Source organism: Denticeps clupeoides, chromosome 1 (genome assembly GCF_900700375.1).
Source record: "Denticeps clupeoides chromosome 1, fDenClu1.1, whole genome shotgun sequence".
Taxonomy (NCBI): domain Eukaryota; kingdom Metazoa; phylum Chordata; class Actinopteri; order Clupeiformes; family Denticipitidae; genus Denticeps; species Denticeps clupeoides.
The window spans coordinates 19853035-19866104 of record NC_041707.1 but is presented as its reverse complement, the minus strand read 5'-3'; the positions used below and the strand labels follow the sequence as shown (position 1 = coordinate 19866104).

The 13070-nt window shown below is 40.6% G+C and overlaps 1 protein-coding gene across 3 annotated transcripts in view; it reads right to left on the bottom strand.

Annotated features, from left to right (window-relative positions):
• Nucleotides 1-1381: 1381 nt before the first annotated feature.
• The window catches only part of ktn1 (kinectin 1), a 34494-nt gene continuing 22805 nt past the window's right edge, over nt 1382-13070 (bottom strand). Inside the window, exons 24-36 of one of the 3 annotated variants that reach the window (XM_028983348.1) lie at nt 12812-12902; nt 11781-11867; nt 7778-7867; nt 7591-7674; nt 7403-7492; nt 6905-6997; nt 6538-6606; nt 6345-6428; nt 4805-4888; nt 3491-3574; nt 3299-3379; nt 3081-3191; nt 1382-2517 (exon numbers count right to left, since the gene is read on the bottom strand). In XM_028983348.1, the coding sequence (XP_028839181.1) occupies nt 2485-2517; nt 3081-3191; nt 3299-3379; nt 3491-3574; nt 4805-4888; nt 6345-6428; nt 6538-6606; nt 6905-6997; nt 7403-7492; nt 7591-7674; nt 7778-7867; nt 11781-11867; nt 12812-12902 (1081 nt within the window). In that variant the 3' untranslated portion in view covers nt 1382-2484. The remainder of the gene's footprint in view (nt 2518-3080; nt 3192-3298; nt 3380-3490; nt 3575-4804; nt 4889-6344; nt 6429-6537; nt 6607-6904; nt 6998-7402; nt 7493-7590; nt 7675-7777; nt 7868-11780; nt 11868-12811; nt 12903-13070) is intronic. The other 2 variants (XM_028983356.1, XM_028983365.1) reach the window with 2 other exon arrangements.

Here is a 13070-nt window from a genome sequence, read left to right as displayed (position 1 = left end):
TTGAATCTCGTGTCCTAGGTTTCGGGTTTTCCAGTTATCCCCTGCCTTAGCAGGATGCAGCTACTCTGATTAAGAAAGTTTGGTACTCGAGAGCTTGTCCCTAACATCAGCTCCTGGAACAGCGTGGACAACATATTGCAGCAGAAAGACACTTTTGCACTGAAACAATATTTTAGTTCATTTCTCAGTTCATTTCTCCCACGGCCCCGAGTATGGGGTAGGACCCCTGTTTGTAATGCGTACGTAAGGCCAGGAGGCCGGTGGTGAATCAGCTGAGTGTAGTGTGACGCTGAACGCGGAAAGGGAGGAATGTGCTGATTCCGGCCTGCAGTCTGCTGACATGAGATCCACACAATAGCACCGTTGTTACTGGTTTCGTGTCCCCTGGAAATGACAGTTCAGGTGACACTACAATAGCTGACGATCAGTTGAAATGTGTTCTCACCAGCATAACAATCGAGACCATAAGATGGATTCCCAGGCAGGGAATTAAAATGTATGTTTTAACCCTTCTATAAAACCAGGACAAATCTCAACCAATGTCTGGTGAAAAACATCACAGGAGGAAGAAAACCAGACAAACAAACAAAATAAATAAAGTGCTAATTTTTCTAGAAGTACAAGAAAATTTATTTAAGAAGTAAAGCATATTAATTAATTGCCAAGTTTAATCATTTCTTTGAATTAAACGAAAAAAAAGTGTAACGTAAGCCTGCCCCCCACTGTAGAAGTTCAGCAATTACATCTATAACTGAGGATCCATGAGAAAACTACGGAGGTCCGTAGAGAAAGTGCCATTTCCCTATTTTTTATTTTGATCATTTTCTCACCATTTCACATGAGGGTTTGAACACTGTTGAAAAGACATTGCCTTACACAGATTCAAGTGAAGGACAATGATATGAAAATGGTCTTTTTGTTTTTTTTATTCCCCCAGACAGACACAACGTTTTTTCTGCTTGTGCCAGGCTTTGATTGTGATGAATGCATTAATACATGAAAGTGAAATTGTGATACACAGCACACAGTGCACACAAGGAAATGAGTCCTCTGCATTTAACCGATCAATCATTCTCAGTGAGTGTGTGGGGACGGTACCTTGGTCAAGAGCAAAAAAAAAAAAAAAAAAAAAAAAAAAAAAAAAAACAGTACTAAATACTTGTAATGTATGTAAAAACTGATCTCTATAATTAATTCTAATGTAGACCAAAAAAAAAAAAAAAACATACTGATGCAGTTTTAATTTCTTAAATACGACATCTGCCATATTTACTTACAGAAACAACCCAGAACAGGATTTAAAATTAATTTTAAATAAGATTATTCAGTTGTGTATGTTGTTTTTTCCCCCCAATGAAATAACCACAGAGAAGAAAAAAAATTAATCAAGCATCCCTTTTAATAACGGTCTCCTGTTTTACAAAAAAAAAAAAAATTTAATTAGCAACAGAACAAGTGTGTTTATTACAGAGGATTTGGACGCCATCTTCTCTGTCGCTTAATTTTCCTTACACAGTAGTTTTTTTAAACTCTCAGAACTTTTTACTACACTTGCACACATCAAGCATTAAGTCCTGGCATCTCATACTGGCGCTAAAGTAAAAATTTTACAATGGCAGACTTTTGAAATCCATCGATGTCCATGGTAACTGTGAGTCCCAACTGCTCATGTGGCAACAAAGACAACACACACATTCAGCAGACCTGGTGTTTTGCACATGTGAGCATCTACATCTCGCGTCAGGACAACTGATAGCACAACCTTGTAGTGTATTATCAGAAGATTTTAACAGTTAATGATACTCTAAAATAAAAACAGAACTTTTTTCTGAATCATTAGGAAAGGGGGAAAAAAAAACTAAACTCCTGACACAAAAACCTAACATAGTGAAAAAACCACAGTGTATCCAAAGTGTTTTTGCCACTGTATAAAATGGAGGGGACGGGAGTGAATTAAAACAAAAGTGCCCCTCCATCCAACCCACTGGCCTGTGTCATTTTTTCACATGCCATTTCTGGGATAGAAGCATGACGTCAAAGCAAAAGGTGGCAGGAGATGTTTTGGTTTCAGGTCCTTCTACGCAGGTGGAAGTTTACAGCAGGGAAAGGGTGCAGTGGCGCACACGCCTCATATCTGACTGGTTTCACAGGGAAGGTGTTTTTTTCCCCCACTCATCAGGAAATACATGAATATCAGGAGAGCAGTTCGCAGTGTAAAGGTCATCAGTAGTATGTTGTATCAGGAGTGTGTAGGGACCCACAGGCCTGACAAATAAGAGCGTGTGTATGTTTTTCCTTTTTTATTTTTCTTGAGCTCACCCCCTCCTCTCTCCCTGACTGGAGCTATGCTCATATTTGTTAGGAGGGGAGGCTGCGCATCTGTTTATGGATAAACTGGGAGTGTGGAAGAGCTTTATGGATTGCAGGTGTGGTTGGCTGGGAGTGTTAAAAGAGAACCAGTCTGCTACTCCGTGATTTCTCCATCTATACCTCTGGTAAATCTTTATCCCCTTCCATCTGAAAAAAACACAAGAATGCAGAATTACAAATCAAGGAAGATCCTCAATCCATAAAAAACACACAGCTCTCCTTGGCTACAATTATATCATTACTGATTGTAAGTCGTTCTGGATAAACCAGTCTGATAAATGGCGTAATTCTAAATGTAAATATCATGCTCCTCAGTCAGTTCAGATTGAGATTACCTGAGAGAAATCCTGTCTTTATAAATGGTCACACCTTGACCATTTATTCTACATGCCTGTGCATTTCTAAGGTTGAAGACAAATCTAAAAAGGTTCACTAGTTTCTTTTATTTCCTAGTCATAACACCAAATGAGCAAGCATTAAAACACACTCAAGGTTGTGCCGTAATGCAAGATTAAGGCAAAGGCGTGTTCTCACGTCCTTTAATGTGTTATTGTGTTTATTGCACAGATGTGGCACCAAAAAAAAAAAAAAACTACTTAAATCAACGTAGTTTCCATTCTTAGAAAACAAAAGCAAGGCAGTATTAAACGTAAACGTATTCTGGGGATGCAGGGGACTGTATCCCGAAGTGTAAATGGTTGCACACTCACCTCCTCCTGGCCCTTGGTGAGTTGTCTGTTGACAGACTGGAGCAGCTGCTGCAGCTCCTTCACTGTTTGGTTCAGACCCGCTGCCACCTTCTCCTTGCGGTCCACATCCTCCTGAACAGACAGAGAGAGGCTGATTCTGGAGATGCCTCAGGAGCTGCTAGTGATGTGAGTGAGGCTGACGGAGGTTACAGTGAATAAATGTTTGAGGTTAGGCATACCATAAGACTGCTATTCTCTATCAGGTCTGCTTGTCCCGTCTTGAAGATCTCCTCCTGGATCAGCTCTAAAGACTGCTGAGCCTTTGAAGACCGATAGACAGAAATTAAATTAAACAGAACTGGGTTGAGTTATCTGAAACCCACCACAAACGGAACTTAAACTCAAAATACACTAGCATTAGTGTAACTCACCTTATAGAGATCTCCAGCCACTTTCTGTCGTTCATTCTCCTCAGTCTCCAGCTTACACAGAGTGTCAGTCAACTGTCTCTTTAGCTGCAACATTAAACCCACAGAGCAGACAATGAGAGTCAAGGCCGTGAAGTGATGCCAAACCTCCCATATGCCTACTGAGCCACATCTGCAGCGAGCACCAAGCCAGCAAAACAAAATGTCATGATATACTCAGGACCAACACACACACATACTGTTCGCTTTCCTGTTATGAATTTAGGTGTTATAAAAGCAGGCCAATACTGCATTATATGTTTGTACACAGTAACATTTGCATTGGTCATTCAGTACACTAAAAAGAAGTAAAAGGCCAGGCTGACTCCCAGAATACAATGTTTCCATGGAACTCTGAATTTTTTATGCTCACTGCCACCAGGCAAATACTGCATCTGTGCTTGAAAAAAAAAAAAAAAAGAAAAAGGAAAAGGACTTAGTCAGTGGACTGCTTATACACTGATCCTGGGGGATAAAAAAAAAATCCCTTCCATATGAACAGCAGCCGGCCTGCAGTACTCAACCCAAGAGGAAGAGAAGCAAGTAAAATATCACCTCAATACAATGACCTCATACAAAAACACACATTCAGGCAAAAGATACACTGTATAAAATGCCCTTTAAGACATTATGCTTCCATAAGGCCAGTTTCCGGCATACTAAATCCGGTAGCCATGTTTAAACTAGCCTGTTGGGAAAATTTTATAAAATAGAAACAGAAGTGGTTGAGTGATATTTGAACAGCTGATATTGAACATAACTGCATAATGTTACAACACTGTATCTTTGCCAAGCAACATTCTCTGACAAACCTCAAATTCATAACCAAGACGGTTGTGCAGCTAAACAGAAAGTGACCCTTCTCCTGAAAATCAGAAAACGTGACACCAGCTCTACAAAGTGAGAAGGACTGGGAAAGAGGATGCTATGCAATACTGTTAGTGGCAATTTCAGAGCTGTGAGTACCACAGGAGGTGTTAGTATTGTACCTCTGTGTCAGTCAGAAAAACAGAGAGGATCATCATCCATAACCCCCAAGGAACTTCTGGGGTGTCATCAGAAAAACAATATCCTTCTGATGAGCTCGTATAATGAGAAAGAAATGATACCCTATCTTCCCAGCATTGGCTAGCTATCCCCATCAGTAACTGCTGGAACTTAAGGTTATGGATGATCAAAGGACAGTTATTAAAAACGTATTAAACGGCCTATAGAAACGAGAGAGACAGCGGTTGAAAGAGGGCCTGGCTAAAGACTGCGCTGGGGACGGAGGCTTACCAAATTGAGCTCTTCATTCTGCCTGACGGCTTCTGTGTATGAACCATCGAGTTTGCTTTGCAACTCAGTCAACAGATCTTTGAGCTGAAATGAAGTGTGAGACGAGGTTTAAAATAGGGGCAGGCTGGGAGGCGGGGATCGTGGCCATGGTCATGGGCTGCCACTGAAGCGAGAAGCGAGAAGGGCAAGGGGGTAAACTGTGTAGGATCTGAGCTAAATACAAACATAGAGCAGTTTGATGATGCTATAGAGGGTTGCTAAGGAAACCCAAAGATTCAATCTCACCACCTTGAGGTGAATAGTAATAATGCAATAATATTTCCAGCAATAATGCACCCCTCTGCCACTCACGTGGGGCAGTGGTGGCCTACGGTTAAGGAAGTGGCCCCGTAATTAGAAGGTTGCCGGTTCGATTCCCGATCCGCCAAGGTGCCACTGAGGTGCCACTGAGCAAAGCACCGTCCCCACACACTGCTCCCTGGGCGCTTGTCATGGCTGCCCACTGCTCACTCAGGGTGATGGGTTAAATGCAGAGGACAAATTTCACTGTGTGCACTGTGTGCTGTGCTGCTGTGTATCACAAGTGACAATCACTTCACTTTCACTCACACAATAAGTGGTCCTGTCTCTCTACCTTACACTCACTACCTGTAAGTCTTTAAACATGGGGTTGTGCAATATGATTATTCCGCTGCTGTTCTTCTGTGCAACTGTCTCCTGTTGATGTTCTACTGTGCAATAACTCACTTATTGACAACTTTTAACTCTTACATAATGCTGCTTTAGCCATTACAACATGCTCATTATTTTTATTTATACTCATAAATGTATCTGTTTCTCGGTCTATCTTTGCTGTATGTCTTGTACATGTACATTGCCTTTCCCTCTGTGCAGTTGTAGCATAAGCAATTTCCTTCGGGATTAATAAAGTTTTCTGATTCTGATACTCTTTGAAAATTATGTAGTGAGGCCTAGTCATGCTGATACCTCTAAAAACATGTTTCTCGGTGATTGTTGCAAAATAAACCTTCTATTTCAGAAAAAAAAAAGAATCAAGGGAAATGTATTTATTAAAAACTATTTGATTGATTAATTGAACAAATAACTGATAGCTGCACCTCTAGAATGTCTGTACTTTGGAACTTATAAGTGTTGGCCACTATTTTTAGTGCTGCAAGAATCACTGATTGCTTTACAAAATGAACGAGGTCAGAAGAAAAAAATGCATATAAATTGCTAATTTCCCATATTCATGTTGACTGGGCAGGTCAGGATGTATTGATGATTATGCACTCATTACATTTTCAGTACCCCAGCTGCACTGTTAGCAATGTCACAGTATCAGAGGTCTAAAATAGTCGAGTCTTTGAAAAGCACTGGGTCTCTGGATGAAAGACTACAGCAAAACTGAGTAATGATACAAAAATGAAAATATAATAGTTATAGGGTGTGTTATGCACATGTAAAACACACAACAACGGGCTCACACCAACAAAACAAGGGATAATACTTGAGGTCAAATTTAAAAAGTGAGCTTTACCTCTCTGACCTCTGACACATAGATGGCGCTTTCACGCTCTGCTCGCTTCAGTTCAGCTTCCAAATGTTGCTTGTCCATCTTCAACTGCAAAGAAAGAGAACCATAGTCTGAGCATTACAATCACTAACAAAATGAAATAATGAATGTAGTGGTCCTAACAGCTCATGAAACAGCAGGCAGGGATGAAACTTACACTATCCAACTCTCCATCTGCACTCAATCGGTCCACTTCGTGTTCCAGTTCAATCATTTTCATGCTCATCTAGAGGCAAACCAAAAAGAAAACTTGTAGAGAGAAACTTGTAAATGTTTTCTTTTAAATATTCCTTTTGTCACATAAAATTGCTAAACTGGGCTGGCTTTCAGGCATTAACTTCAGGATCCTGCGATGTAATAATCATTTCCCTGAGCTGTCTTCAGTTAATGTGCAAATTATGTACATTATGGTTGCCTTAGTGTTTTATAATAAAGCTATAAAGGTGATTTCCCCCCATAACCTCTGCTACAATCACAAACTAAAAGAGCTTAGTTGGAATTTCTTACCAAGGTAAATCACCCACCTCTTTCAGTTCAGACTGTGACAAATCCAACTTCATCCTCCAGCGAGACTCCTCCTCCTCAACACTGCTCTGCAACCTCTGCAAAATGCCCTCCTGTGGGACAACCCAAAGCACTCAATTATACAGGCAAGGGGTCTTCAGCAATTTACTGCACAACAATAAACTTGCGGACTGCACCACGATGCATGGATTACATCCCAGAGGTAATGCACTAAATACTTAGCTGCTGACTTGCGGTGGACAGGTTGCGCCTACATGTCAACATGATGCGCACCATCCTAACATCGCTCTAATTAGATAGCATTACAGAAAAGAACCAACCCACAGCCCTATCTATGTTAAAATGGCTCATTCATTCAGGTCCTTTTTGACCAGTTCGCCCTCTCCTGCAGAGCGCATCTGAAACACAAACCACGGTACTTTTTTGGACTTATTAACAGGTATAGCCTCAAATTCAACAGGAAGCGTTTCAGTGCAGACCACCTGAAGCAAACATACCGTTTCTGACAACACTTTCTTGTACGTCTCACAATCTTTCTGTAGGACCTTCTGTGTCTCCTCTGCCTCTCTCAGTTTCTCTGCCATAACCTACAAAAAGCACACACAAAACCAGACTAAATGTTCAATGTACAAATGATCTAAAAGTGAGATTTGGAGTTCTACAGAAGACCTGATAGAACAGTCACCTTAGAATCCTCTGAGGGTGTGGCCAGTCCTGAGGTTGTTTCTTTCATTGCACTTTCAAAGTTCTGTAGCCACTGCTTGTGGCTCTGTGTGGAGAACAGACACAAGGTTTGAGGTTTTATTTTTTATTATTATTATTTTTTTAATGACAAAATAGATGTGCGTGCATGTAAACAGTTCACAAGCTACCTGGTGAGTGGGTAGGGGCACATGTGGCAGCAGTCTGGTTAGTATTGCTCTGCATTCAGCCTCTGCAGACTCCACCGCTGTCTGTTGCTCCTGCGGACAAGGAGACAATCAGTAGAGAATCAGTCCAGAGTGGTCCATGCAACACAGAATTAATCATATAATCCACACACAGCAGTACACAATGTGAAAACCACCAAACAAAAGTCTGCATCCACTACAGGGAGTGCAGAATTATTAGGCAAATGAGTATTTTGTCCACATCATCCTCTTCATGTATGTTGTCTTACTCCAAGCTGTATAGGCTCGAAAGCCTACTACCAATTAAGCATATTAGGTGATGTGCATCTCTGTAATGAGAAGGGGTGTGGTCTAATGACATCAACACCCTATATCAGGTCTGCATAATTATTAGGCAACTTCCTTTCCTTTGGCAAAATGGGTCAAAAGAAGGACTCAGAAAAGTCAAAAATAGTGAGATATCTTGCAGAGGGATGCAGCACTCTTAAAATTGCAAAGCTTCTGAAGCGTGATCATAGAACAATCAAGCGTTTCATTCAAAATAGTCAACAGGGTTAGTAAATAAAAAAATAGTAAAATAACTGCCCATGAACTGAGAAAAGTCAAGCGTGCAGCTGCCAAGATGTTAGGCCATATTTCAGAGCTGCAACAATCACTGGAGTGCCCAAAAGCACAAGGTGTGCAATACTCAGAGACATGGCCAAGGTAAGAAAGGCTGAAAGACGACCACCACTGAACAAGACACACAAGCTGAAACGTCAAGACTGGGCCAAGAAATATCTCAAGACTGATTTTTCTAAGGTTTTATGGACTGATGAAATGAGAGTGAGTCTTGATGGGCCAGATGGATGGGCCCGTGGCTGGATTGGTAAAGGGCAGAGAGCGCCAGTCCAACTCAGATGCCAGCAAGGTGGAGGTGGAGTACTGGTTTGGGCTGGTATCATCAAAGATGAGCTTGTGGGGCCTTTTCGGGTTGAGGATGGAGTCAAGCTCAACTCCCAGTCCTACTGCCAGTTTCTGGAAGACACCAGTGGTACAGGAAGAAGTGGTACAGGAAGAAGTCTGCATCCTTCAAGAAAAACATGATTTTCATGCAGGACAATGCTCCATCACACGCGTCCAAGTACTCCACAGCGTGGCTGGCAAGAAAGGGTATAAAAGAAGAAAAACTAATGACATGGCCTCCTTGTTCACCTGATCTGAACCCCATTGAGAACCTGTGGTCCATCATCACATTTACAAGGAGGGAAAACAGTACACCTCTCTGAACAGTGTCTGGGAGGCTGTGGTTGCTGCTGCACGCAATGTTGATGGTGAACAGATCAAAACACTGACAGAATCCATGGATGGCAGGCTTTTGAGTGTCCTTGCAAAGAAAGGTGGCTATATTGGTCGCTGATTTTTTTTTGAATGTCAGAAATGTATATTTGTGAATGTGGAGATGTTATATTGGTTTCACTGGTAAAAATAAATTATTGAAATGGGTATAATTATATTAATGGGTAATAATTACGCACAGTAATAGACACCTGCACACACAGATATCCCCCTAAAATAGCTAAAAATAAAAAACTACTTCCAAAAACTTTGATATTAATGAGTTTTTTGGGTTCATTGAGAACATGGTTGTTCAATAGTAAAATTATTCCTCAAAAATACAACTTGCCTAATAATTCTGCACTCCCTGTACATGAAACAACTGCAAGGTGCCACAAAGGTACCTTTGAGCAAGGTACTGTCCACACACACTGCTCCCAGAGTGCCTCTCATGGTTGCCCATTGAGGGTGATGGGTTAAATGTAGAGGACACATTTTGTGCACACACAATAAAAACTTTAAACTACTGACTAAGTCGCTCTTGATAAGGGTGCCTGCTAAATGCCATAATTTTTTTTTTTTTAATCCTATCAAAGGGTGCACTCTTTCACACACAAAACAGACAATTCTGAGTTACCAGTTTATCTAGTTTGCATGTTTCTCAGAGAAGGCATATTACTGACCACTGCACCATGTAATATTTCAAATAATACAAAAATATACAATATATGTATTATTATTATAATATAATCACAATGAAATACTGTATTTGGTGCCATATTGATTCCATTATAGTGTTTTAGTTTTTTCTGCCTTTATGCTCAATCGATTATATATAAAATTAGGTCAAGTGTTCCAGGTTTTTTCGTGTCTAGACCTATAGGCCAACATGCTATAACCCCCACACAATGTTCTCTCATGAACTTGGAGAGCTCTTTGCTTAACTGTTTGCAATTTGGAGTCGATATTTGCAAATGTAATACAGCTGAATTCACCTGGAATTCTTAAATTACAACACAGACATGCTTGGTTTAGTTGCAGACATGGTGCATTTGGCAACTAGGTGCAAAAATTACACAACAATAAAATGGGCTGGGTGGATAGCCAGTTCCTCTCCTTCAAGATAGACATAACTACCAAGACATCTTGTCTTGATTTCATCGATTTCTTTCTGTAAATCCTGATGTTACATTAGCAAATGCTCATCATGACCCTCCTGTAGAGGACCTATCCACTGCAAACCATCAGAGGACTCCTCCACATCCACACCCTATTCACTTGGCTGATGCCATTAAGTTCAAGTTAAACCTGTACCACATTCCACTGACACAAACACGAAGTGCAACATCACCAAATACAAACAGGTGGAACTGCAGGCAAACCCACCCGACCTGTACATAATGAATAACTCCTGCATTCAGATTACGTAAAAAGAAAGGCTTTCAGTCCTGGTCCATCACAGCTCAGGGCACTTAGATACATGATTGGTGCAGATGGGGTGAGCAAGACATCAGTGTGTGTCTGTAATTTTTTACACACATAAAGGGACACACATGCACATGCACACACGTACACCCGCACTCTCTACAGATCACATATAACACGTGGGTGCTGGGTGATTATTTACATTTATAAAAACACCATGATGCTTATGAAATATTAAATAAGCACAGCGAATATAGTGGCCACTATAATGACAGCCTTTCAGACTTTGTTTAAAAGAAATGTTCCCTACTATAAAGAAGTATAACTTGACAAATCTGGCTGATTGTAATAAGTTGCTAGGATGGACTTGGCTGATATATTTTATGAAATAATAAGATATTGGGCCCATCTTTCTCTTCTTGTATTGAAGAAGAGAAAGCCACTTTCTGCTATGTTCAGTGAAAATGGAAAAGGGTACATTTACATTTACAGCATTTGTCAGACGCCCTTATCCAGAGTGACTTACAATCAGTAGTTACAGGGACAGTCCCCCCCTGGAGACACTTAGGGTTAAGTGTCATGCTCAGGGACACAATGGTAGTAAGTGGAATTTGAACCCGGGTCTTCTGGTTCATAGATGAGTGTGTTACCTACTAGGCTACTTCCACCCAAATTTGAGTCAGAGATATTAACATAGCAGCATTAGCTACATAAAAATTTTATTCAAACCGCTAAGTTGCATTTATGTGAAACTGATCTCTTTAGTTTTGCATAAATCAAGAATGGCATGCTGAGCAAAGGGAACAGATCAACAGTATGGATGGTGGAATATCATTCAGGTGTCATGGCAATGAGGATGAGAGGCTAATTACCTAATTGGGATTGTCAGCAAACACATTTCATGATTAAATCAAATAATGATTTGATTTTTTTTAAACAAGGAAATACCTTCTGTACCGAAATAGGCAGTCATTGCAAAATAGAATTAGGTTGTAAAAATAAACACTGGATATTAATTAAATATTATTACTCCTCATAAAATCATTAACAATTAACTGACAATCACAGGATGAGATTTGAGAAGGGAATGAGAACGGAGTCACTAATGAATAGAAAAGCTAATGAATATGCAGTTCGCTCTGGTCGATTAATGTAAGAAGGTGATTCAGAATGCGCTGGATTGAATCTACAGTGAAGTGGTCGGCGGCAAGGGGGAGGGAGGTTGTGGTGTTGCGATCCGAACCTTGGCGGTCTTGCTGAGCTTTCCCTGGAGCATCGCTTCAGTGGCAGACAGCGCCTCCATAGCGCTCCAGTTTTTCTCCCGGAGCTCCTGGTCAGTTTCAGAGAGACACCACTTTCAGTTCAGCCTCACAGCAGCATTCCATCAAAAAGGTCTGGCCCATAAACACCGATGACATTTTGAAAGAACCATGACACAGCCAGTTGAAGATTGGCCAATCAGGAGATGTCAAGAAAAGTCGAGAAGAACAATACTGATCACGATCAGGTTTTAATGCTAAATTCGTTGTGGACCAACCATACCTAAACCCAACTTCCTTCAGAAGGCAGGGCTAGACAGCGAAAACCATAAAAACCATAGAGGTCACGCAACAAGCCATACACACAATGCAAAATCGCTGTCATAAATCAAATCACAGGACAAACCTACAGTTTAGACTAGAACTGCCATTTTAAGTATATACCGTACATGTCCAAAAGTGACCAGACACCTCTGGTTACAAATGTGATTTGGCTACCTGTTTAATTGTCCTTGAGCCTAAAAGAACAAAACACATTGGAAAAGTATGTCATCTTATCCCAAGGCAACCAAATCTGTTGCAATGCTGGTACTGGAACTCCCTATACTCCCTACCCAGGGATCTTCCTAAGATCTCAGTTTAAAGCCTCCAAAATGGCACACTTTTCCGTGTCACTGTGTGATGAGTCTTGAATGCCAGGACAACCCTTCTTACCACACTGTTCAGTGCTTGTAATATATGGTTGATGAGGGACAGATGTCAACTGGTTTGAATTGTGCCAACTTTTGAACTACAACACATTGTGACATTCTAGGTTATTCTTTTCTTCATATTGTGTGAGTTTTTGGAAAAGAACATTGCTTAAGCAGGTGACCAGCACTTGTGCACTTTGACAGACAATCAACATGCAGGATGGAGTTAAGCTCAGGGAAAGGGCATGAGCTTGTTCCCTCCATGACCTCCTCAGATGATGAGCAAGGATTGCAAAAATGTATCAGAAACTGAGGATTCTTACATTATTCTTTCTTCTGTGGAGTTCCAGTGAATCTCTCAACTCTGCAACCTCAGCATTAAGATCAGACAGCTGCTTGTCCTTGGCTGCCAATCTGAGGGGAAAAAAAATAAATAAATAACGTGTCAAATTTTATGTAAAATATTTCATAGAAGCAAAAAAAAAAAAAAAAAAAAAAAAAAAAAAAAAAAATGTCATGGCCATGTTAAAATGACACTGCATTAGGACAGAAATGTACAGAACTGCTATACTTAGCTGCTCA